The sequence below is a fragment of the Montipora capricornis genome, chromosome 2 (genome assembly GCF_036669925.1).
Source record: "Montipora capricornis isolate CH-2021 chromosome 2, ASM3666992v2, whole genome shotgun sequence".
NCBI classification, from domain to species: domain Eukaryota; kingdom Metazoa; phylum Cnidaria; class Anthozoa; order Scleractinia; family Acroporidae; genus Montipora; species Montipora capricornis.
In genome coordinates, this window is record NC_090884.1 from 46,972,007 (window position 1) to 46,998,000 (window position 25,994).

General features: G+C 37.3%; 4 protein-coding genes across 5 annotated transcripts; 2 read left to right on the forward strand and 2 right to left on the reverse strand.

Moving 5' to 3' along the window:
- Positions 1–2,076: 2,076 nt before the first annotated feature.
- LOC138024445 (proteasome subunit beta type-1-like) lies at positions 2,077–6,508 on the reverse strand. Its single transcript, XM_068871653.1, has 7 exons — positions 6,361–6,508; positions 4,980–5,087; positions 4,077–4,158; positions 3,517–3,548; positions 3,300–3,397; positions 2,816–2,922; positions 2,077–2,334 (listed from the first exon to the last, which is right to left on the reverse strand). Exons 1-7 carry the CDS (start codon positions 6,432–6,434, stop codon positions 2,149–2,151), a joined length of 687 nt encoding a protein of 228 aa, XP_068727754.1. The 5' UTR covers positions 6,435–6,508; the 3' UTR covers positions 2,077–2,148.
- A 55-nt stretch (positions 6,509–6,563) lies between these two features.
- Positions 6,564–10,531, forward strand: LOC138024482 (U6 snRNA-associated Sm-like protein LSm2). Its single transcript, XM_068871698.1, has 5 exons — positions 6,564–6,617; positions 6,694–6,761; positions 7,922–7,952; positions 8,055–8,114; positions 8,707–10,531. Exons 1-5 carry the CDS (start codon positions 6,615–6,617, stop codon positions 8,830–8,832), a joined length of 288 nt encoding a protein of 95 aa, XP_068727799.1. The 5' UTR covers positions 6,564–6,614; the 3' UTR covers positions 8,833–10,531.
- Positions 10,532–11,219: 688 nt separating this feature from the next.
- Positions 11,220–17,773, reverse strand: LOC138024452 (casein kinase II subunit beta). 2 transcript variants are annotated; one of them, XM_068871663.1, is made up of 7 exons: positions 17,673–17,773; positions 17,306–17,439; positions 15,766–15,868; positions 15,135–15,250; positions 14,565–14,640; positions 13,998–14,187; positions 11,220–12,417 (listed from the first exon to the last, which is right to left on the reverse strand). In XM_068871663.1, exons 2-7 carry the CDS (start codon positions 17,375–17,377, stop codon positions 12,303–12,305), a joined length of 672 nt encoding a protein of 223 aa, XP_068727764.1. In that variant the 5' UTR covers positions 17,378–17,439; positions 17,673–17,773; the 3' UTR covers positions 11,220–12,302. The 2 variants fall into 2 exon arrangements, with proteins under 2 accessions (XP_068727764.1, XP_068727772.1); XM_068871671.1 differs by having other exon boundaries at positions 17,306–17,419; positions 17,673–17,770.
- Positions 17,774–17,837: 64 nt separating this feature from the next.
- On the forward strand, positions 17,838–23,471 carry LOC138024468 (DNA polymerase epsilon subunit 3-like). Its single transcript, XM_068871677.1, has 4 exons — positions 17,838–17,981; positions 19,798–19,883; positions 20,994–21,112; positions 22,041–23,471. Exons 1-4 carry the CDS (start codon positions 17,916–17,918, stop codon positions 22,238–22,240), a joined length of 471 nt encoding a protein of 156 aa, XP_068727778.1. The 5' UTR covers positions 17,838–17,915; the 3' UTR covers positions 22,241–23,471.
- The last annotated feature ends 2,523 nt before the right edge of the window (positions 23,472–25,994 follow it).

Sequence of the window (25,994 nt, forward strand, 5' to 3'; positions counted from 1 at the left end):
ACCACTTTTGCTTTCCTCAGTTTCAAAACCACACCTCCCGCTGAGATCCCAATGGACAACCTAAGCGATAATAATAATAATAATAATAATAATAATAATAATGATAATGATAATGATAATGATAATGATAATGATAATGATAATGATAATGATAATGATAATAATAATAATAAGATAGAAAGATCATGTTATGTGATAGATATCGCGTGCCCTTTTGATACAAGAGTGCTGGAAAAAGAACAAGAGAAAATGGAAAAATACCAAGAATTAAAAAGAGAGATTGGGAAAATCTGGAGCTGCCGAAAAGTAATTGTCGTACCAATTGTCATTGGTGCACTAGGGACGTTCAGCAAAAATTTGAAAACATCGTTGAAGAAAATTGGACTAGATTGCACGGTATTACTTCAAAAAGCCTCCTTGTTGGGAACTGCAAGAATCGTGAGAAGAACACCAGACACCTAAGGCCATAGGTCGTGGCTTGATGCCTAGTTTACAAACCACGTTAACAACATATCGTGTGAATGAACGAAATAATAATAATAATAATAATAATAATAATAATAATAATAATTATTATTATTATTACTCGCTTCTAAGAATCCTTGCCGTCCCAAGTAGAGCAGTTTTTTGCAGTACTCCCACTGGTCTCATTATTCCAATCTTTTCCAAAATTCCTTTAGTTTTTTTGACACAGTCCCCAGAGCGCCATCGACTACTGGGACAATGTCCACATTCTCAGAATTTCCCTTTAGGTTATTATTATTATTATTATTATTATTATTATTATTATTATTATTATTATTATTATTATTATTATTATTATTATTATTATTATGCAGTATGTAGTACGTAAGTATGCTTACAGATATAAGTAGGAAAAGGCACTATTGTGTAACAATCCCTACTGTTAAACCTATTTACAAACCAATTGGTGATAACTAACGAACCAACATTTGAGAAAGGAACAAGAGTTTACATTCCTTAATAACCCGTCGAAACCTTGAATGACCTTGCTATGTTTAGGGTGTACGATAAAACTGCCTTCTGCATATTAAACAAAACCTGGTTCCCTCTATCCAAACCTAAAAACCTCCTAACTTTCTCCGCCGTCTCCATAGAGTAGCCTCCTAGTACATCAACTATCACATTAAGCTGTGTGATAGTGTGGCCGGGGAACTGTTGGCGCATCTCACATCTCAACGGTGCATACTTGTCAGCTTTCTCCTGTTCCTTCTGTTCTCTGTTGGAAACCCAAGGGCAGTTCATCTCAATAAGGATCACCTTCTTCTCCTTTCTGTCCACAATTCTCGCATCAATTCTGTTAGCCCTGACTTCCGTATTTTCAGCGAATACTGGCACATCCCAGTACGCGCACGCTCGGTCATTCTTGTACTCGGGTATTATTATTATTATTATTATTAAAACTGAAAGCCATTTTTCTGGCTAGAACGGGATTCGATCCTATCAAAGTAGCCTGCTAGCCGGGCAGGCTCACTAAATTATTTTCGACGGCAAAGGCGACCGCGAGCCGCCTTCGCCGGTGAGAGGTCTTCGCCCAATTCTTCTCACCGGCGAAGGCGGCTCGCGGTCGTCAGCTTCGCCGGCGAAAATAATTTAGTGAGCCTGCTCGCAGGTTACTATGAAAGTGACCACTCCGATATACTGGTGCAGTGCTCTGGCACTGAAGACACCAAGCCACTTATGTGAGTTCGTAATAAACCCGTTCAAACCTAAATTTTTCAAGGCTTTCCTTTCGTGACTGCTTGAGTAGCGTGCATTGCAATCTCCAAATGCTTCATTCCGCAGTTCAAACATGATGTATCTGTCTTTCATATATAGTCTCTAGCACACACTTCAGATATTAGGGGCTTTTTTCGGCCACGAACGCAAACCGGAAGTAAACATTTCACATCCCAGGACCATAATATCCATAGCAACAGAGGGAAGATACCGAGCAATATAAATGTGGTAGTGACAAGACAGGTTAAAAAAGGCAGTATCTCACTTTCGGTCGCTGGTTCCCTAAACCGGACGTACGTGCCAAGGAAAATTCACCACACAAGAAGTAGCCAGGAGTTTCTGTTTGGCTTTTAAAGCTCACATTTTATTCAATAACATTCTAAGCTGTCGTTTTAACATAGAGAGAAATCAATCTCTTCGGAGTGGAAACGCTTCTTCAGTGACACCCTCTTTTGTAACAACACTGATGACAACTGCATCACCAGTGTAAATGTCTCGCTCAGCTGCTGCAGTAAACACGTCTTTCACAAGGAACACTGCTTTGTCTTTCGTTAATGGAACCTCTGTCACTCCCTGTTGGTTCTTGAATCCAATCTGAAAATAAAATCACCATTATTTTAAATTACTTTAGATTGATAGAGTGCTGGAAATACAGGTACAAATATGCAACAAATTAAAAACATGGAGCTTTGCGACAGAATATAAAGTCATAAGAACGCAAAAAAGTTGTATCGGAAATTAGAAATGTGCTGCTGATAGCTGTAATTATTGTTATTGATGCTGTATCTAGATCGTTTCATACCATTATATTTTAATATTTAATTGAATTTTAAGCACATATTAAAAATTAATTTTGTGGAAAATGCTGTTACAGTATTCATTTTAGTCAATTTTTATGCTACAGAATCAACCAGTACTGTCACGTCAGATTAAGCGAAGTCTACAAAGGTTGACCAATCAACGATGTCAACCCAGTTGAAACAAATTTATAGTTATAAAATAAACATGTGCATCCAGTAGATTTGGTAAACGACCAGCAAGAAAATCATCATGTAACCAGGAAATGTGATCCTACCTGATTGTCGAGTAGCGGTTGCAGGAGGGCGGATGAAGAGCCTCCAGCTCGGTATGTCTCCCTTTCATATGACCCCACAGGATCAAAGCTATACACACATCCTTTGCCTAGTAATATCACAGGAATATTTTCACCAAAATAGTTTAGACATAATGCACTTGTAGTCTCAAGAGGGTCAAAATGCAGGGGCCGTGGAGTATGTTTGAAGGGGGAAGGGGGGCTAGATTTTGGTATGGATCACAGAGGTGTAAGGGTAGTGGGCACATAGTGTATTCCTATTTTAAAGAGGGGGAAAAGATAATATCTAGGAGATCACAGTGGGGAAGGGGAGGGGGGGGGGGTAAACGGGTGGTTTTTATTCCTATTTTAAAGAGGGGGAAAAGATAATATCTAGGAGATCACAGTGGGGAAGGGGAGGGGGGGGTAAACGGGTGGTTTTTATTATGAAAGATGAAAATGGGGAAGCATAGAAAGCAATATTTACCTTCATTGTCCAAACCGGCCAAAATATTGTATGTGTAATAAGGGAAAAAACGACGATAGTACAAAACAGTGGACAACATCTGAGCAATAGCAGGACAACTGTGGAATGAACAAAAGGTACAGATTCTATAGCAAATAAGTGTTTTTCCTTTTTGCCATAATTATACCGCTATTCTAAAAAAAGAGAAATTTCAAATGACATTGTCAGGCAGTAGTACCTCATTTTACTTCCATGTTCATGTTCGTACATCTGAAACAGATATATGAGATAATTTGATTGCAGACTTCCAGTTAAAGTGTTTGGACATGATCACTTCAGAAATCATGTGAAAAACAATACTAAAGCTGGTCAAAACACTTAAGTGCCACTGTGATTAAAAAAAATTCACTTCCTTTTTTTCTTCATATTTTGAAAGTGTGTTTGCTTAATACCTGACTGGTAAAATTTTGAGTTTTGATTTTATCCAAAGGCCCGGTTTACTTTGAGTGCATGTTTTGGATTTCATGGTCTGCAATCAATCACTTTCAAAACTGACTGATTGGTTCTCAGAGGGTTGGATCCAGGGAAAAGTGACGTCAAAGGCTCACTAGCTTCAAATTTCAGCATGTGAATGCAGCTTATTATACATGCAAAACGCGAGTTTAAAAGTCTGAAAGCCCAAAGCTTCCATGCCACGTATTACACATGCATTGCATTCTTAAACTAGTGAGTCTTTGAAGCATCAGACAAATCAAACACAAACTCTTCCCCAAAACCTATTGTTCTTTCCTTTTGTACCTGAAGTCTGGCAGAAATAACTTTGGTTAAAGTAAGGCAATCGCCATGGAAACCAGCACACCCAAGAACTGTTGAGTTTGTTCTATAAGTAAAAGAAATGTTATATCAGTAATTAATGATAAAGTCAATCAAACATTTGCACTGTTTATCTTTTAGAAACTCTTTAGAAAAACATTATGGCATCAATTTTCACAATCAAATCATTGGCAATGCTGTAACTGGGTTTGTTGCTTTTCTATTATGTTGAAGAATATCACCAAAATAAGGGGGTAAATTGATTGAGAAAGAAGGGCGATGACAACCTTGTTCTCTCTTTTAGTGATGTGCGACCACAGCATGTCAGCTGAATGTGTGACAGATGACATGCTTTTGCTTTTACATTAGATTTTATCACCCGCAACAACAAAAACTAAAGAATCCCTGCATTTTCCACCATCTCCCAAGCAAAGGAGTAACCAAACTGACTCTCTTGTTTACGCCTGGTGATGAGTGACAAAATCATGTCATGCGAGTGTGTGACAGGCTTTTACATTTATCACCTGCAACAAAAAAACCTAGGGAGTCCCTGGTTTTTTACCATCTCCGAACTAAAGGAGTAACCAAACTGACTCTCTTGTTTATGCCTGGAGATGAGTGACAAAATCATGTCACGTGAATGTGTGACAGGTGACATGCATTTTTCACCTTCTCCCAAAAGAAGAAGTAACCAAACTGACACCCTTGTTTATACCTGGAGATGAGTGACAAAATCATGTCACGTGAATGCGTGACAGGTGACATGCTTTTGATTTTACATTTATCACCTGTGACAAAAAATCTAGAGAGTCCCTGCATTTTTCACCTTCTCCCAAAAGAAGAAGTAACCAAACTGACTCTCATGTTAACAAAGATTTTTGAACTCACAGTTTGTAAGTCTTTGGACTTAATCTTGTGTGAATAGAAAATCCCTGGCTCAGTCTTGTATCTGCAGCTATGACCGAGAAATCTTCCCCTGCAATGGCTAGAATGGTGCTACAGAGAGCAAAAAAGAGAAAGAATAGGTGGAATACTGAACAATAATTATATGGAATCAAGATTATCTTTGAAACATTCATACACAAAAAAACAAAAGGTTAGTGACATCCATGAACAAAGTAAAAGGGATAAGGCACGTAAAATGGCTTCTGCTATGCTATTTCTTTGTTTGAATTCAAAATAAGCAGTAAAAGGCTCTCTTTCAGTTTGTTTAATTAGCTAACAAAGCCTCGTGGGTATTTTGACATCCAGTGAAAATAAGGGTCACCAACTGAGCACTGAAGAAAGCATATTGTTTTCAGATATGTCCAGGAATGTCCCTTAACTCTTCTCTCACACATCACTCCTGTCTCCCAATAGAGACAATAGGGAGCTTTAGCAACGACGACGGGAACGGCAACGAGAACGTCATGTAAAAACATAAATTCACGTTATTGCGATCACTTCGCGACTATTCCAAGCCTTTTAATATGACAAAGGTGTTTCAGTCCCTCAGGAATGAAACCGTTACGAGCGGCGCTTAATTTAGGGGAGAAAAATGAAAATTTATCTCCAGATGCTGACGTTCTCCATAACACTTAAAACTTGGTAATTTCACGTTGTTGCCTTGCTGACGACGGCAAAGAAATGGACAAAAATGAAAAACGCACGTGCAGGGCGTGCAAAGCTATTGTTTTTGCCCACTAAATATGCAAATTCCTGACGTTCTCATTGCCGTCGCCGTTGTCCTTGCTAAAGCTCCCTAATTAATGTTACAGAGGGCCCCAAGATTATGCACAGCTGCATTTACCTTACATAAAAGTAACGCTAGCCTGAACACTGACCATTGTTGGAAATAGGTGGAAAATGCTTAGACTTTAAGAGACACTTTCCGCTGGATATCATAATTGGGCATGCGTCTAATTAATTAGGTGCATTTATCCACATAATTATAAGTGGGTGTATTTGAGAGGGAAACCAGAGACATAATTAATTTTAAACAACAATCCAGTAAGGAGGTAAAATTCTTTGGAGTGAGAATATGGATGTCACAAGAATTGCCTTCAAACTTAACATCAATGACACCAATCAATTCAGCAAACCTAAAAGTCATCATTTGACAAAACTGATGTTAGTATAAAATTATATGACATGTAAATAAAATTCGTTTACAGATCGAGGCAGATTTCGAAGTTTGTATTAAGTTTACAAAGCCACATGGATTCTGCTGACTCATTTGTATCTGATTCAAAAACCTCGACTTTCCAGACGATACTTCCAGTTCACTTACCCTCCATTAAAAGTGTAAGGGCTAAAATAATGCTGAACGGGCTGTGCAGCACTTAGAGTGTCTACTGCTTGCATAATGATTTTCAAATATATGTTTCAATCTTCAGGTTTTCCTTCAAAATACCTTCAAAAAGCCCAGTCAGGTATCCCATGATTCAACTCGAGGCTTACCAGCCGGTCAGCGTCTAATCCACCATCATTTATAGATACCTTATGTAAGAGTATATATCCGTCATCTTAACTTCACACGTCAAAATGGTGAGTGAAGCGATGTCGTACAAGTTATGGTATTGTAGGTTTTATCGACTCAGCAATCTTTTTTTTTCTTATCTAGCTGTTCTACTCGTTTTTCAAGTCATTAGTTGGAAAAGAAGTCATAGTGGAGCTCAAAAACGACCTCAGGTAAACATTGGGTCCATCACTCACATCTTGATGCCACGAGCTGAGGGGTAACAGCATTGTTGTGCAGATTGAGCCTCATTCCTTGGGATACTTGGGATACTGAATAAGCTTCAACTTGTGACAACTATTGTTAGTATTTTGCATCGTTTTTGGAAGAACTAGTCGGAATATAATATTAACAGGCACGATTCTTGTCCAATAAGGCCTCCTCTTCAAAGCGAGTCTTGGTGCGAAGTTTTTCTTATGAAAATTAGTTTGATTCATATGTAAAGTAGAACTAATTACCGTCACAAAAACTTCGCACTTAGACTCGTTTTGAAGAGGAGGCAGGCGTGAACTCAGAAATGGCCTATTAATAATTATTAATATGGATGTTCTGCAGTTAAATGGGCTGAACTGCAGAATACCCCGCCACTCAAAGTTGTACCCCTAAAAATCTGGATACTTGGCCACGCAGTTTGTGCACGCTCTTTCTTTTTTATGTTTTTGGAATGAGAAATAGACACACTACGGGGCTGCTGGGCTACGTGGCTACGGGCTACCTGGCTACGGGACTATGCGGCTAAGTGGCTACGGAGCTGCACAGTTCAATGTATATTACCTCGGTCTTCAATGATCTATGAGTTGAAGTGAACAAGAACGGGCTAAACTCCAGAACACCCAGTGACTGAAATATCTCATCAAATCCTGCTGAATCAATTACTCAGTTATTGAGACCTGGTCTCAGATGTTTGAATGATCGGTCGTGCCATCCAATGTATAAAACTAATCACTATCCACTGATAATGCAATAATTTATTGACTTTGATAATTTATCTGATGGATAGGGATTTATATAGTGGACAGCACTGTCCACCTTTTGGACAACCAAAGGAAGATCGTTACTTATTAAGTGCACTTATGTCCAGGTGTATGCCCATTTTTTGACATCCAACATGAGGTGTCTTTTAAGTCTAAGCCTTTATCACCTATTTCCAATAATACAGTAATGGTAAAGGTTGGCATTATTTTTACCTTAGGGTAAATGCAGCTGTTTATCCTTACTTGACGTGGTAAAACCCCAAACCTAAATGGCTTGACATTGGGGAGGGACTGGGAAAGGGGAAAGTTAACCATCCTGGGCTAATTTTCTTTTCTTTCTAATTTATTTTGTTAAATAGTGTACATGGGACATTGGACTCTGTTGATCAAGTAAGTATCTTTTGCCTGTAAGTTTGTTGACATCTTCATTGCACCCAGCACCATGTACCTGCTATTTTTCTGACCTGTTTCGTATACTTGTCTCTTTTTTAGTTTCTTAACATCAAATTGACAGATATAAGTCTTACGGACCCAGACAAGTACCCTCATATGGTAATTTACAATATTTAATTTTTACCAAAGTACCATACTATTATCTCTTTTAACATATAATGGGTAATGTGATTATCTAATTTAGATTTTTACTAAGCGAACATTATGGACAAAACAATTATTGTATGAACATGATGTTTTGGTTGTTCTCAAATGTGTTTTTTTAAGGTTTGATTGAAAATCTGTATAGTCGTAAAGATGTAAAAGAATTTTGAAAATTTTAAAAAACTACTCTAAATTTAAAATCTTGTTGACTCTTTTTCACACCTTAACTATTATAATAATATTATATTTTTAACAAGACTTGAAAGAACGATTTTTAAATTTAAGACAGTGGGAAAGTGAAATGTCATGTTTATCATTAATGTTGAAATGTTTTTCCACATTTTTTTTAGCCAATTTAGTGTGGAACATTAAATTAGAAAATTATCTTTGCCTCTTGGTTCAGATGGAGATATATAATAGTATTACTAATAACCTTAATCATAATTAGGGCCATGACAATGTTTGGCAATAATATAACTGTAACACGTACGTGAAGACAACTTGGTGAATTGTGTGTAACTAAAGAGTATGCAAATTATCTTTGCAGTTGTCAGTAAAAAACTGTTTCATCAGGGGATCAGTCGTGCGATATGTGCAGCTCCCAGCAGAGGAAGTTGACACATCATTACTCCAAGATGCAACTCGAAAGGAGGCAGCTCAGAGCAAGACTTAAATCAAACTGACCAAAGAACCATTATGGTGAAAAAACATAGACATTTCTGCACAAAAACATCTTGGTCCCTTTTTTTCATTTTAAACCAGTTTCTTAGCCCATTGACTCCAGAACCTGACCCCCCATTGACGAGTAAAACTGTCTAGCATTGGACAGAGTAAAATCTATTAAGTCTCGCTCCCAGGAGTCAATGGGTTAATTATTGAACCTTAACATGTGAATCATGAAATAGACCAATTTCAATAATATTATATTAAAATTCAGGCATCATTGCGAGGCTCTGGGGAACAAATACCGATGGTAAAAACTCGTGTATACATGTAAGCCGCACTGGTAGATAAGCGACACCCCCAAATTTCAAGCATGATTTTGAGGAAAAAAAAACTTGAAAAAAGCACTCTGGCAAAAAAGTTGTTTGTTTGTTTGTTCGCAGTTGTTTGTGGTGTACTTGCCAAAATCTAATGCTGTGAAATTGCAGTGACCTTAAGAAGTTAACCAGCTCCTAAAATAGCTTTTAAACACTTAACTTAATTGATTTTCTCTAATTCTTGGGACTGACAACACTTGTCTTCATTGTTAAAGCCCAAAGTTGAAATAAAAATGACAAAATTTGGGCTGGACAGAGTCGCGTCATTGCGTGTATGTCATGTTTATAAAGACGTATGGAAGCCATCGATTGGAGACAAATGTGTCACTAAACGAGAGTTTAACAACTCCATGGACAAACACGCCATGCAAATAATGAAGGGCAACAAACAGTCGGCCATTTGCCTTGTGAGTTCTCCGGGATAGCGTGGTATTTTCTCGCACGTGGTGGAGAGATCAGTGTTGAAGTGATCAGCCAAAGAATGTTTCATCTTTATTTACTGAAGATTTTTAGTGTTATTTGTGACCCCATACCAGTCAGTTTACTCCCTCTGAAAGCAACATATGAGTTTATTCCCTAGAGCCTTGAGGTGATGCCTTTTGTTTAGAACTGAATTTTAATAATTATATCGCAAGTGGGCTATTCAATTTTCAATCAAAGCTTTTGTCTTTCTTTGCGGTCAATCACTGAATTGGAAAGTACTAATTGGTCACATTTTGCAATGGACTCATTTTGTTTTACATTGTCCATATCTGTTTTCAATTGTTCACCAACTGTCACTGCAAATATTAGTGGCAGCTGTAAAGTGCAAAACCATTGGTTGAAACTCAGTATCTGTGAATGACAACTCATGAAATTAAGTGGGAGCGTTCCTGCCACTCTTAATTCCAAGGGGTCAAAAACTTAAGCTGAACCAAGATATTACTGCAGTCAGAGATGGCCATATTATTAACTCTTTTGTACAAAGGTACTATGAGTCATTTTTGAGTGTAGATTTATAGAACTGTCAGCAAACAAGGAAAGATTGTTGCAGAAACATTCCCTGTGGTCACAAATGGGGAAACATTTGCTTCTGTAACATTGTTTGCTCGTTTGCTGGCGCCTTAAGTTTTAATAGCTCAGTTTGTCTTCCGTTTTGATTGTGATCAATGTCCCTTGGAAAAAACAATAACTTTACTTAACACCAAGTTACAGAATACATCTTATGTGAAAACCGAGAATTCTCAGGTTGATCCCACACCTCTTTTACATCGTTATTACTGTTGGCTATTGATCTAATTATTGTAAATGGTAGATTTTAAAAAAAAGAATAAAACTATACAGCTTTCTAAATGTTCCTCTTGCTTTTTTCTCATGTGTTAATGGTAGAGAAAATAAAGAGCAGCATATTTAGCTCCTATGGGTGCAGGTTTGACTTGCTTTAAGACTGTTACATGCCTTTTCTCCCTAAAACTGAGTATTAAAATATACCTAAGAGTTAAGGTTTTGAGCAGAACAAAATTTAGAATTTAAGTGTTCGGAGACCTTCCACTTTGCTATGTGAGAAATAAGCAAGATACAAAAATAATGATATCAAAAATCTAAAACTGTGCATGCTACCAGAAATATCACTTCAGTATTGGTATTATGTACAAGTAGAAAGTCTTGCCTTTGTGTTGAAAGCTTCACTTGGGAAACATTTTACTCATCTAAGATTATAGTCAACCCTATCTTAAATGGGAAAATATGGACGTTAAACGACAATGATGTTGATGACGATGATAAGAGACGGTAACGTTCTCTACCTCATTTGAAGTAGGCCTAATTTATTCCCAAGTTGTTCCCCCATTAAACCACAGCTACTTGTATTTTAAACTTATGGTATTTCTCACAATACTAAAACCATTGGGGGATTATGTATGGTATTGATCATGAAGTAAAAAACGCAAGCATATTGATGAAAACAAGGTGAAGAGCAGCATTTTTATGTACAATGTGAATAGGTCAGACACACATAACTAGTTCAACTTAAACCACAAGGTTTGTTGGTTTCAAAATGGTTATTTTAATGACACAAAATATCACATCCAGCTGATTACAAGGACAAGATTGCTTAAGGTGTATTACGTAATAGTAATATTACATGTTATTATTCTACTATGATCAAAGATCAAACTTTTACAAAACGTGCCAAGTATTTTCATACTGAGAATTTTCTGGCTTGGAAAAGAAATGTCAAGTGCTTGCTAGTTTGCAGGGACTGATCCTTACGTGCAACACTCTGACTCAAAGCTCTCACAAACAAAAACACCACAGACTTGGACAAAATTCTAATTGCAGGCTTTTTATATGTCATCAGGGGAATAAGAAAACCTATAGTGAAAGACTTCAAAAGTCTCAGCTTTCACTTTTGGCTGTCCTTGAAAATTGATTAACTTTATAAAAGGTATAACCTGGAAAACTCATGCATGAGGTAACACAAAGAAAAGAAAAACAAAACCTACAGAAGACTCAAGTCAACAAAACCTTGTCAGAGTTGTACATTGACATAGACACGACGGGGGGTGGTATTGCCATGGACTGTTGCCGTAAAGTTGAGAGTCCACCAAAATGATTTTTGACAGATTAATCCCATGGGGAAGCCAATTTGACTTTCACAAGCCCACAAAAATATAAAAAATATAGCACGGTGCAGTCTTGAGGTAAACTTAAGTTTTGTAATTCCTTCACATAATTTTCTGACTTAGACCTAAATTTAAAAAACTCATCACATTTAGAGTAAAATGATTAACCTATAATGTGATTAATTTCGGAAAGAGCATTCTCCATAACCATTTCCCTCCTTAAGAATGACACTTGCACATTGTACTCTGTATATAACACCAGACAATTTTAATTATCATAATTATCAATGGGGGCTGGAGTTACCTGCCCTCACTCCGAGATCTGATTGTTTAGTTTGATTGGATGCCTTGATATATGTCACTGACAAAGGTAAATTAATTTCTTTTCTAATTTTTCAACTCTCACTTGGATTATATGATAATAACAATGTCATTCCATTTTTACACAAATGATAATAGTGAACACAACAAGAGAATTAAAGTACAAAAATGAAGGGCTCTCATTTATAGTGTGGTTTGGTTGATCGTGGACGTGCAGATGAAGATCTTCCTCTTTGTGCAGCAGCTTGCAATTGGATCTGATAAGCCATAGGATGAATTTTGAATCCAAACAACCTGTACAAGAGCAATGACAAGGAAAGCAAAATAATTAACACTGAAAATTATAAGGGATGCTTGCAAGCCTAGACTTGACTAGCTAAGTCATTAATTAATCCTCAAATTTAACACCTTGCCTAAGAATAGCAGTTCTAAATTTTATTTATTATAAATTATAGAAACTGATGGAATACTAGGATTTTCCTTTTTCTACAAAAAAATCATACCTTCACTGAGTGCAGTGAAGATATCATTTTTACCTTTCACATAAGATGATATGGGTGTCATCATGGTAACCAACACGATTAACCAATAAAAAGAGAGCTTCCCCTTCCTTGCAAGATACTTTTAGGTTGTAATATAATTTTTCTCTACTTCGTTCTTGTGACTCAATTTGACACTACCATGTTTACTTTTTCATAACTTTCACATCTAGTTTCATGTTACACAATACGTGTGTCTTAGTGGTTAATGACCACTTTTTCACAATTACAGAAATGAAATATTGAATTTGCTTTTAATCTGGACATTTCATTAGTGTCTATACAATAAACAGAACATTACGTCGCTGCTTCGTCTCGTGTTGAGATCTCATACTCATTTGCTGTGTTCACTCAGCAATGAGGGACAACTCAGGGGTGGAAGGGTTAACCCTTTTAAGCTCCGAGGGGACCCCCATTGACAAGTAAAATTGCCTGGCGTTAGACATCTCTAAGTGGCATTATTGGGGTTAACTGTCAAGTACAATTTTTGAACTGTAAATTGTACACAAATAGTCACCATTTCTTTTTTTGGTAAAAAAAGGAAAAAGTCTGCTTACGAGCCAAGTTGCCCACTGGGCCGGAACTTATCCCGGTTTCTGTAGCATGAAGCGACTAGGAGTATTTCTTCTCCCCCTTGGATGGGATGCCAGTCCATCGCAGGGTTACCCCCGGCATTTTCGCAAGTACCCATTCATGCACCTGGGGGAAGAGAGCCACCGTAAGAGTAAAGTGTCTTGAGCAAGAACACAACACAATGTCCCCGGCCAGGACTCGAACGCGGACCACTTGGTCCGGAGTTGAGCACACTAACCACAAGGCCGCCACGCCTCCCTCTTTATTTGCCAGACCAAAAACATACCATTTCATTTACTATCATTGCAAATATAATACCATTTTAAGCAGTGGGACAGGAGGATGGTGGCCTAAACCTGGTTTAATGGCCTCTGTGCAACAAGTTTCCTTTAGCTCAGGTTGTAGTGCATCCATATCAATAAGCAAAAGGACACAGGATCCAATCCTATTTAGGGAAGGTTTAACCCACTGACCCCTTGGAGTGAGACTCAATAGATTCTACTCTGTCTAACACAAGATGATTTGACTTGTCAGCAATGGGGGGGGGGGGGGTGGGGCAATTCGGGAGTCAATGGGTTAACAAACTCTACTTCCGTTCAAAAATCTCTTCTTTAACCCACTGATCCCTGGAAGTGAGGAGACTTAAGGGATTTTACTCTGTCTAATGCCAGATAATTTTATTCGTCAATGGGAGCATTTCAGGAGTCAATGGGTTAATACTGGGAAAGCTGTAGCACCACTAGTCTTCATTGCATAATATACCTTGGAACAAACTGGTTGGCAGGTCGCTTGGGTCTGTATTCAGGGTGTACCATGAAAAGCATGTGTGGAAACCCTGTCCCAAAATATGCACCATCCGTGTGATGATGCCGAGATGACTTGGGCGTGTAAACATCCATGCATTTTGGACAGTAGAGTTTCACCATGGCTTCTCCTGGAACATCAGACAAACCTACAAATGGCAAAGAAAAGCATTGAAGTTTCATTTCGTGACAACAAGCCCAGCTCTGCCTTTTTCCATGTGGAAACTGCCCATTTGAGTGATAGTCAATAAAGCTGCAATACTCTTGTACATTGTAAATTGTGGATATGAAGCAAGGACACACTGGTGGGAAACACTGCTAGGAACTTCCACCAAGTTGACAAATATAAGAGTCAACAAAGTGACTAATTTATTGTAAATGCAGTTTCAGCAATTAAAACAGTTGAAAATAACTGCATTTTTTGTGACTAAATCCATGTTAAAACTTAAAGTCACAATTTTATTGGCTTTGAGCATTGAAAAGCCCCTTACATTTGAAACAATGGTTACATATTTCTCATTCATACCTATTGGCAAGACTGCTTGATTTTCGCAATAAACTCGACAACAATGACCAAAATCACCATTCTGATACTTTTCAAGCTAAAAGGGAAAAAAACATAAAATAAAAACATAAGAGGACACTGCCAGTGGCTCAATATGCTCAGTTAGCAAAAATCTCATACATGTACTTCATAACACACAGAGAAGAGCAACTTTTCTTTCATTGAAATACACATATCTTGGGTTAATGTTGCTTTTGCATGAATTGGCATCCCATCCTTTTCCTCTGAGCAGAATAGAAGAAGGAACAAAAGTGAATAAAATATTAAACTTCTCGGCAAAATAGTTCCCCCTTTGAATCAAGGGTAAAAAAAGTATTTACAACACAGGAAGTTGATTACACTGCAAAACTGATTTATTTTTATTTTTAACAGACATGACATGACATCAACACACCAAAAATGTTTTCACAATGAATTAATAATAATAATAATAATAATAATAATTATTATTATTATTATTATTATTATCATTATCATTATCATTATCATTATTTACTAATAACACACAAAAGCAAATACCAAAGTACATACCATTTGAGCAAGACCTCTGTTAGTCAATATATAGCGTGCATGGATAAGACCATATAACATTTCTGCTGCTTGTTCAATCAAATCACTTTGATTAGGGTTGTCTTCTAGTTCATCATCTGCCGACAAAATTCAACAAGTATGAGTTTACAACATTTTAGCTTGTTCATTTGTTCACAGAAAAAGCAAAATTCTGGGTAACAATGGTGATGTTTGCTTTGGATGGGGAGATTTATATTAGGAACGAAAATTGTTTGAGTTTAGGTGCACCTTAATACACTTTGTTGCTTGTCGTAGCTTTCTATTTTACTACTTCAAATCAATCTTTGTGCAAAAAAGTGTTGGAATTAAGTTGCTTGATTGCTTATAGCAAGTTACGGTAAGTACATGTATGAATGCACCACCATCAAAAAAAAAAAAAACATTCTCGCACTGAGTAAACTCCTGGTACAAGCGTATGGAAAAGGCTAAAATTTTGAAAATCAACAAAAAACTAGATATCAGTTTTTATAACTAAGTATATGTACACTAACCTCTCAGTTTTATTATTTTACAGAGAAAGAATCTTTGGCTTTTGCCGTGGGCACACAGTACATAATAACACAGAAATGGGGTACTAGAAATAAAAATGTACCTGGCTCCATATCTAGTATCATATCCAAAGCCTGTCTGTAATGTGGCACTTGTTCATTCAATCCTGTTAAATTAAACTTGTCTTGGATGTAGTCTTCATCAACCTTTCAATAACATACAAAAAGGAGCACAAAGGTGTCAGCTGTTTGTTAACACCATTTTGAGTGTGTACGATCACCTGGATGAAGGTACATCAAACCCTAATATTACATGTATTGTCTCAAGGTGTTCCAAAGGCCAAACTGGATCATAAACTTTCCACTCAGAAACAATTTGACATCCCTAGGAAAAAATATATAAAAGGGGAACTGGAGTGATTTGAGTTTACGCAATGACTGCTTGTATTAAGTGACTCGCCAGATAGTGACTTTGTAAACCATAAATTGGTGCAAGAAGAGGCCAAAGTTGCGGGCTTTTGGAGTAATTAATTGGGAATGAAGAAGGTAACAGGTGACTGGAAGACTTGATAATCATATATGTATGTCAAATATCTGCAGGTATATTTTCAGTAAGATTGTGCTTCATGTAAGCATTTGACTGAAATTCTTCAAATAAAGAGATAACACCTAAGTTAAATGCCACCATTTTCAAATACATTTAAGATAACATTGGCTAGATTGCAGAATACCCGGTCCACTAAATGTAAAAAACTGCCACTGCAGTCGTGTTTAACAATGCTGCGGCAAACTAAATGTCTTACTTAAAAAACTGCCACTGCAGTCCCTACGTCCGCAGTGCTGTGGTAGAGAAAATGATATTCATATAAACAACTCTGTTCCTAAACCAGGTATTTTGCAATCGCTCCTTAGCTTTCATTTTGCGTTTTGGTTGACTACCCTTTTCATGCGATCATGTGAAGAAGAAAGCACTCATTTACTGATTAAGCCTCAGCTCTCGTTTCAGTGATTAGGCCTAAGCATGCTTGTAAACTTTTAGCTTTCATTTTGTGGTTCGGTTAACTACACTTACTTCACCAGATCGTCTTTCCCTTGAACAATTATCATTCATCTACTGCGGGACTGCACACCACAGTGGCAGTGCATTTAACTGCTTCCCCTTTGACAGTTTTCATTCATCGACTACGGGATTTCAGCCTGCGGTGGCAGTTCATTTTATGGTACCATTAGACACATAGTACGATTAAACACGACTGCGGGATTGCGATGGCAGTTTTTTAAGTAGGACATTTAGTGGGCCGGGTATTCTGCAATCGCTCCTAGAAGTTATGTCATGCATAAAATGAAAAACAATGTCGAATTACTTTTCCACACTAGTATCACAGGATTCATCTTCTAAACTTATTATGATTATTTCTTCCCTTAACATTTTCAGCTCTTAACACGTCAATAGGTCAGAGTCTCCAGAAAACCACAGACAAGTAAGTCGAAGAAAGCTGATGTTGATGGACACAAAATGAGCAGTGACCTAGACTTTCAATTAATCGGCCCTGATTTTGTTGTTCATTTCAATCAAGACCGTGAAATACATATATGCATACTTCTCTGAAAGCTACTAACGTCTAAAAGACGAAGTGTTCTTACCTCGCAAAAAAATTCGTTGCCTCGAAGACCACAAAACCAGGAGATCCATGACACTTCTTCGGAACTACTCATAGTTACCGCAGCCTTCCTTGGAATGCACGAAGACACAGTTGACTTGAAATATCAATGAAACACTAAAATGATAAGTATTACAAGCATTTATTAATCTTCCATTACCAAGACATGTTCTATTGGCGATCGATATAAACTTGAACACAGCCAAATACCATTAAGTAATTGCACTTCAGCTGCAAGCCGATATCTAATCTGCCAGTTTATTAGACTAAATCAACGGTTTAACAACGTTAGTAGGTAATGAAAAACAAATCGATTAAGTCAGCAAAAGCTTCACCTCGCAATTCCTTACCTAAAAGCAGTATATTTTAGAAAAAAAACTGTCAATAAGTCCGAACAAGGTTGGCCCTTGGATAAGAACGAACACACCGGATAAGACCAGACTGCCTTTACGCATAATCACAATAATCATTAAAAATGCCGCTGCCAAGTAAATAGCGTCGAGATGGCTCAATAATACGTAAACCAATCATATCCTTTTTTACAATTTCTACAAGAGCTTCCCTTAGTGAATCGCGGGAAAAGTGAAGAGAACATGGCGGAAAAACCTGAAGACTTGAACCTCCCAAATGCGGTGGTTTCACGCCTGGCAAAAGATGCGGTATGATACTAAAGTTTCGATCAATTTACTTACAATGAAGTTATATCCATGCAGTGATCACTTGTCAACATGTTCTTTTGGAAAAAATATTTTTAGACTGTGTAGCGCCGATAGTTTGATTAAAGTTAAAAATTGTTAACCTGGTATCTGCATGCAGACTAGTTAGCATAAAAAAAATTAAGTGTGTATAATATAAGAAACAGCAACCTTCCGACTTTGCCGCACGCTAAATCTCTCTTCATCTGCATCTACTTATTCCAGCACCGGCAAAGTCCTTTTGGACTTAAGTTTGTTTCTGTTCTGTAGGTGGCCTCATACACCATAACACGGCCTGAGCAATCGATGGAAGCGATTATCGACAACAATCTATGACAATCGATGGCAATCGATATCAATTAATCGATTGATATTGATAATCGATGGACAATCGATCGCACAAGTTTTTGTGATTGTTGATTGTCATCGATTATCAATGTCATCGATAATTGATGAGAATCGATTATTTAAGTAACATCGATTTTCATCGATTACCAATAGGAACACAAGTAATTGATGACACTCCACTAAGTTCGCCACTACTTTTTTTTTGATTTATTGATTGGCCGATGCCAGTCGATACCAATTAAGAGGCCCTGACAGGAGGGGTCCCGGGACGCTTGTCTGAATTTTAAAATCTCTCGTGTCGGGGTTTAGTAGACTCATTCTCGGCCTTGACATCACTGTAGGAATTTTGCTGGGAAAGGGTGTCTTTTGTCGAAATTTCATTTTATGTGCTGTTGCTACTTTTTGGGCCATGTTGCTTGTCAGAATTTACCCTGTCAGGGCCTCAATTAATTAACTGTAATCGATTGCCATCGATTGATCAATTGATTTTCCAATCATTGATTTCCATTGATTGTTGAGGTCCTGACCATAAGCCTTTTTAGAGACATCACCCCAAGCCAGCCACTTTCACTGTAGTTAAACTTAATATCAAAATTTATAGCTATGCTAAGTTTGATGTTAACAATCATGTTGGGTGGGGAGGAATGTCAGACGAAAGCTGATTACCTCGCTGAAAGCCTCGTTAAGTTATTTTTCTTTAAATAATGAGCCTTAAAAAGAGTCAGAGACATAAAGAACTATGTACAGTGCTCTTCAGCTGTGACAAAGAGAAATGTCCAGGGTTTCAACAATGTCCATTACCTGCTGATAGCTTTAGTAAATAAAGAATAAATGCTATACCGAGTAATTGCATTGTGACTAAACTTGATAGACAACAAATGCAAGGAAACGATGTTATGTGCTTGTAATATTTCGATATAAATCTATCTATCATCTTCGGACTAAGGCGGGATACAAGTAGCTGAATTTTAAATACTGCGAGATTGTGCAACAGTATAATCACGTGAAAATGAAAAACAAAGAAACGAAACTGTCAGGAGAATAGGCATATATATTTATATAATCTCGCAGTGTTTAAAATTCTGCTACTTGTATCCCGCCTTAGTCCGAAGATGATATAGATTTATATCGAAATATTACAAGCACATAACATCGTTTCCTTGCATTTGTTGTCTATCAAGTTTAGTCACAATGCAATTACTCGGTATAGCATTTATTCTTTATTTACAACAATGTGGCTTAATTATGTGGTCTTATATGACTATAATAATACTGTCCAATGACCATTCAATGGCTTTACATTAGATAAATGATATTATTCCTCTGGGACATTATCATTGGAAAAAATAAAATTGCTTCATTAGCTCGATAGTTCTGATGCTGATGCAATGGGCAATAAAAAAGTTATACTACAACAATCTCCTCATTTCAGCTGCCTGAAAATGTAAATATTTCCAAAGAAGCTCGGACTGCAATAGGAAAAGCTGCTAGTGTATTTGTTCTCTATGCCACTTCATGGTAAGAAATGGTTTTCAGTATGTTTGAAAATCAATGCGTCTTTATAGCTAGTTAACATGTTTTCTAATTCAGTGTTAGCAAAAAAGTGGCACACAAGGCAATAGTCGAGTGTGCCACTGATGTTCTTACCACATTTTAACGTCTTCTGTGATCAATCTGTTACCAAACAGACACACGGCAACATGGGAACTATTTGTAAGTAAAGTAGTGCATTTATATAGCGCCCTTATCACTAACGTCTCAAGGGCGCTTTACAATGATCAATTTACCCCCAGCGGACTGGAAGCATATACAGGCGCAAATTGCAGCCGCTTCTAAGCAGTCCATGCATGCTGGTACTCATTTCACCGACCTCGGAAGGATGGAAAGCTGAGTGAACTTTAGCGGGAAAGAAGGTCGCCAAATATTCCAGTCTCGGCAGAACCAGGAATGGAACCCGGGACCTTAGGGTTGGAAGGCAGAGATCTTACCACTGCACCAACCCCTCCGCTCCCTCCGAATTAAGTTTTTGACGATGATAATTATTAGCTATGTGTTTGTCTTCTAATAGACTTAAAATTTCCCATTCCCATAATGCAATACATTTTGGGGGTTCTTTTCATAAAAAAAGAATACTTTAAAGTTGTTTACTCTTGGGAGTGTACCATGCCTCAGTGATCTGGATATCCAGTGTTTTAATGCAAATAACTCTCCAAAATGACCTATATTATGGGATTTGCAAAAATAGCGAATAGATGATATAGGTGAAAACCAATCAAATTATGGCATTTCTAAAACAAGGGTAAGGGTAAGACCAAGGCTCAGGGTAAGGGTAAGGATACGAATACATTTTAAAGTATCCTAAACATGCATAAAAGGTAACCTTAGGCCCAATTAGGCCTAAACAAAAGTTTAAGGTTAGCTTTTATGCATTTTTAGGATACTTTCTGTATTCGTATCCTTACCCTTACTGTGACCCTTAGTCTTACCCTTACCCTCGTTTTAGCAACGCCGATCAAATTATATAAATAAAGTTCTTTACATTTCTTTCAACAAGATTTTGTGTCCATGGTGGTCATTTTGGGATATTTCTTTGACATAAATTTGTATATCTCTTACATGTACCTCAAGTGCAAACAACTTTGCCCAGAAACAAAAGAGAAAGACACTGACAGCAGCGGATGTGTTTGATGCCTTAGATGAAATGGAGTTTGAACAGTTTGTCAAACCTCTAAAGGAGAGCTTGGCATGTGAGTATAACTGCAGCAAGACAGAGAATCAATTGATAAAACTGAAACATCGCAAGAAGGCTTATCAGCTTTCCACCACCTTTTTATGAGGGACTAAAGATGACATTGAGCTTTTCATTCAAGTGTGGATTTTAAAGTGAGATTTCTGTTGTTCATTATTATGGGAGATGTTGCATCGTATCCCACTTCTGACACCATGTCAAGATATATTCCGAATCAGTGCCCTGGGCTGGTGCATCGCACTTCTGACACCATGTCAAGATCCATTCCGAATTGGTGCACCGAGCCAGTACAAAGTTCAAGTACATGTAAGCATGCATGCTAAGTCAAGCAAGGTTCTAACATAACATACTCAACATACTTCTTATTCTTAAACAAATTCTCTTTTTGTGAAGAATGCAGCGGGCCCTTGATCCGTAGTCGATGGTGGAGTGAGAATGTATTCTTCAACTCTGGAAAATAGAAGTGATCCTTGCACTAATTAAGTGGACAATTTAAGCAATTGTCACTTTTTAGACACCTGAATTTTTCAGGTGTCTAAAATGGGATACCAACCCATGACCTCTGCAATGCTGGTGCAATGCTCTACCAACTGACTTGGAAAGCCACAGTTTGGATCAACTGTGTGGCTTCCTACATGTACCTCAGTTGGTAGAGCATTGCACTGGCATCGCAAAGGTCATCAGTGCGAATCCATTGAAGCTGCCTGAATTTTTCAGGAGTCTAAAAAAGTGACCATAAATTATAGCTCATAGTAATAATAATAATTGTCCAGTTAAGTGTGAGGCTCGGTTCTATCTTCCGTCTATAACCTGCACTTCAAACAAATTTCTTTCAATGTCGTAAAAAAAAGGTTGCTGTTATTCATCATGGTGAAGTACAATGTTTTAACTAAATAATTATTGTTTCTTTTGCTATTCTCCTTAAGTGTTTAAAAAAGAACAAAAAGGTAAAAAGGAGGCTGCCGCTGAAACAAAACGGAAGAAAAGTGATACTGCTAGTGAAACTGAACCAGAATCAAAACGTCAAAAGACTGAAGGAGGCAAGGAAGAGTCAGAAGAAAAACCGAGTGGTAATGTTGGAAAAGAGGGAGGGGATGCTGACCAAGGAGCTGAAAATGGATCGTAGCTTTTAAGTTATTACTAAATTTTGCATTTTGCTTTGGATGTATGTCCTACGAACTAAGTTTGATGGTTGTTTAGTACAACCTGTGCTCTTTCCACTTCATTTTAACAGTTTACCCATTCACTCTTAAAAAAAATTGGTTTCATCAATGGATAATGTAAATTGGCCACCGTGCAGAGATTCTAAAAGCTGACATTTCGAGCCTTAGCCCTTTGCTCTGACGAAGGGCTAACGCTCGAATCGTCAGCTTTTAGAATCTCTGTACGGTGGCCAATGTGCATTATTTGTTGATAAAACCAAATTTTTGTATACTACTTCCCCACCGACGCAGCACCACAGTTTCTTTAGAAACTACCCCCTCCATTCACTCTTAAACTGCCCCATGTACGAGTAAAATCGTCTGGCATTAGACGGAGTAAAATCTTTTAAGTGGCCACCCCTAGGAGTCAATGGGTTAACGCAGCCTTCTGAAAGTGTCAGTGTTGCCCTTATCTGCCTTATTGCCTTGCACCTGGGCTGTAAATTGAAGTGAAAGAAATGTGTGCATGCTGTAACTTAAATTTCACATTTTTGTAATAGATTTCTTCATATTGATGGGGGATTACACTCCATGAAATTTAGTTGGCTGTAATGTAGAACTGTTCAGGGCAGACATTTTCACAAAAATACAACTTAACATTCTTCAGCAACTGTTCAAACTGTATAAGTAATTTATTTACTCTTGACAAGTGAAACCACACTGCGTAGACAAAAATTTTGGAGGTCATCTTACATACTCAGTCATGGCCAGGAATTTAGGGAAACAAAACTTAAGAGTCACCAAAAGTTTTAATAATGCAGTCATTTTCAGCAGGTTGAGAGGGGCCAAACTAAAAACCATTGGAGGGATGGTTAGAAACAATAATTTTATTATTGAAGACATCCCAAGGTTATGGAGTATCCTATCCCACGTTGTATGAAAAAGAAATTAATAAAAACTTGGGCCAATAGGAACAAAATACAGGCAGGAACAGACAATTTTTTTTCATTCCATATCTCAGTTGTTACAGTATAAAGCACATAGCACCAGTCAATCCATACTTTTGCTGGAAGTTGATGATCATGTCCTGCAAACATCTCTTAGGGTGTATTTTGTTTCAGAGGCCTTCATTATGGTATTTTTGTGTTTCATGTGGTTTATCATTAGGGTGTTAGGAAAAGTCACAGAAAAAGAAAATAAAGACAACTTTTGGACTAACCCTGGATGGACTCAATATTCTTTTGAAGGACTAAGTATTTAACAGGCAAAAATGATTTTTTGTATCATTTGACAGACTTTTGAAAGTGCATGGTCCTCAATATAGTCGGCTGTCCTTTGTTTTAACAATGACTTTAACGAAAAATGGCTTCAACCAAGAAATGACACATGTCAGTGAGATTTGGCTGCGAAAAGGTAGTCCTGATAAGTACTGTTGTTTTGAGCTGACATTTTCAACATTAACATTAGGGGAAGTATTTGTTTTCTTTTTTTTTATTATTATTATAGGTATCTTGTGCAATGTAAACTTCTGTTATGTTAAATAAATTTTAAAAAAGAAAAAAAAAAAAAAAAAAAACATTAGGGGAAGTCATCTTAACTTTGAAATGACTTTCAGCTGGGTTGCAAAACATCAGTCACGAATAACAGTCATCTTACGACCACAGTCAACTGGGATACCAAATTCATCAAGGACTTACAATGAGATTGAATGGTTTTTAAGTGCAGGTATCTTATTACATGTTAATAGAGAGTCTAGTCTTAAACCTTAGTCTGAAATCCACATAGCACAAAGTAGGTCAAAGTAATAGACTCTGCATAAAGCGGCAATTTGAAATGGTGATTCTTGTACATCATGAACCTTGCAGTAATTTTGAAGATGAGCTCCCCAACGGACTGTCTGTAAGCTGCGGTCAACAGCAGTAGTGTAGCAGCTCTCATAACGTATAATTTGATTTGCTCGATACCCAAGCTGAAAACAAAGCAGTAATTAGTAGCTCTCTTAACCTGCTATTGTTTGGTATTGTAAACAGCTTCTATTGTTTAAGTCTAAGTCATTGTTTCAATTGTTTAGTCTTTGGTTTTTCGGTTTGGGTATCAAGCCAGTCACATTATACATTACGAGAGCTGCTACATGACTCTTCAACAGATGACCAAATGTAGGTCGTCTGAGTGTTGACAGACAGCCAGCCAACAGGTTTTAGAGGGACCTTTTCTCTAAATTTACCAGAATCACAATGATATGGGAAATTTGTATAAAAAGCATTGTAGGTATTGTTTAAATATCATTACTATTAATTTTATTCAAAGGGTCAATAATAAATGGAGACTATAACATGCAATTTTTAGTGGCACAACCACTTTTTGGTTTGGTTTTAGATATGGCTACATAAAAACCACCCATTGATCTTTTGGTACCAGGTGGCCAAAATAGAGACTTGAGAAACATGGATGAGTTTTTCAAGTTTTCCATGACAACTTACATTAGAACAAACATATTTCAGTCAGTCCTTCCTTTTGTTCAAAATTAATTTGATTGTATGGAATTTGTGATGTTATAAAATTAACTTAAGTTGAACCTCTATTAACGCACAATCCTAGAATACCCCAAAAAGAACAGGAACACCTTAATAAAACTAAAAAATTTAGGAAACCAACCACACTCATGCAACAAAATTAATGAAAGAACAGAGAAAGTAATAAAGTAAACATGAATTAGAAAGCTTGTCTCTTTAAAAAAATATGACCTATGCCTGAAGTTGCCACAACTCAGCTTATACCAAGTCTCACTGAACAATAGGTCAACTTCATTGGGCAATGCAAGGCCTGGCAGTAAATCTAACTCGAGATTTTAGGACTAATCTTTAAAGGTAAAGGTAAAGTCGCTTTTTTTAACGTCGGTAGTTCCTTCAGTCACGAAACTGGTATAAATGGAAGCTGACGGTGCACCCTTTACCCCCCTCCCTCTGTCAGTGCTTAATTTTACAGATACTTAACCGGTTTGTTAATTGTTATGGCTCAGATCGATCCTCGTTTCCTGAAAGGCCGAGTTTCTTCTCTGTTTTTCTTTCAAGAAATGTTTGCCCTTGCTGTTTAAGGACGGTGCCTACTAATTCAAAGGTATTTTTGCCCTGGTTAAAGATTATCCAGGAAATGTAGATCTTAACAAGTGTTATTGAAATCCAAGAAGAAAACTGGGGGTAACCACACATTTTTCAAAGATAAGTCATGAATAATATTTGTTAAAACCTTTAAAATACAAAGCAATGTATGGCGCTCTTTCTCAAAATTATTGAAGTTTAATGATCTCTCAAAAATGCATGGTTACCCCCAATTTTCTTTTTGGATACCAAGAGTACTTACTGAGATCTACTTTCTCCAGACAGTTTTAAACCACGCAAAAATATCACTGCATTAGTACGCAGCACCGATAGGAAACCCGAGTATCTCGAGATGCGCAGAACGTATGCGCAATAACAATAGTAGGCACCATCCTTAAAGCTTTAGCTACATGGATCAGAGGAAAGTTGAAACAGACGTTGAAGTCACCGAGGATCGAACCAGGGACCTCTCCCTCTGAAAGCCGCACACTAACCAACTGAGCTTTAACGGCTTTAACCGATTGACTCCTGGGAGTGTCAGACTGAATAGCTTTTACTCTGTGTAATGCCAGAGGATTTATTTTTCAATCGTTGGTGGTTTAGGAGTCAATGGGTAATAAAGAAATACAAACCCCAGATA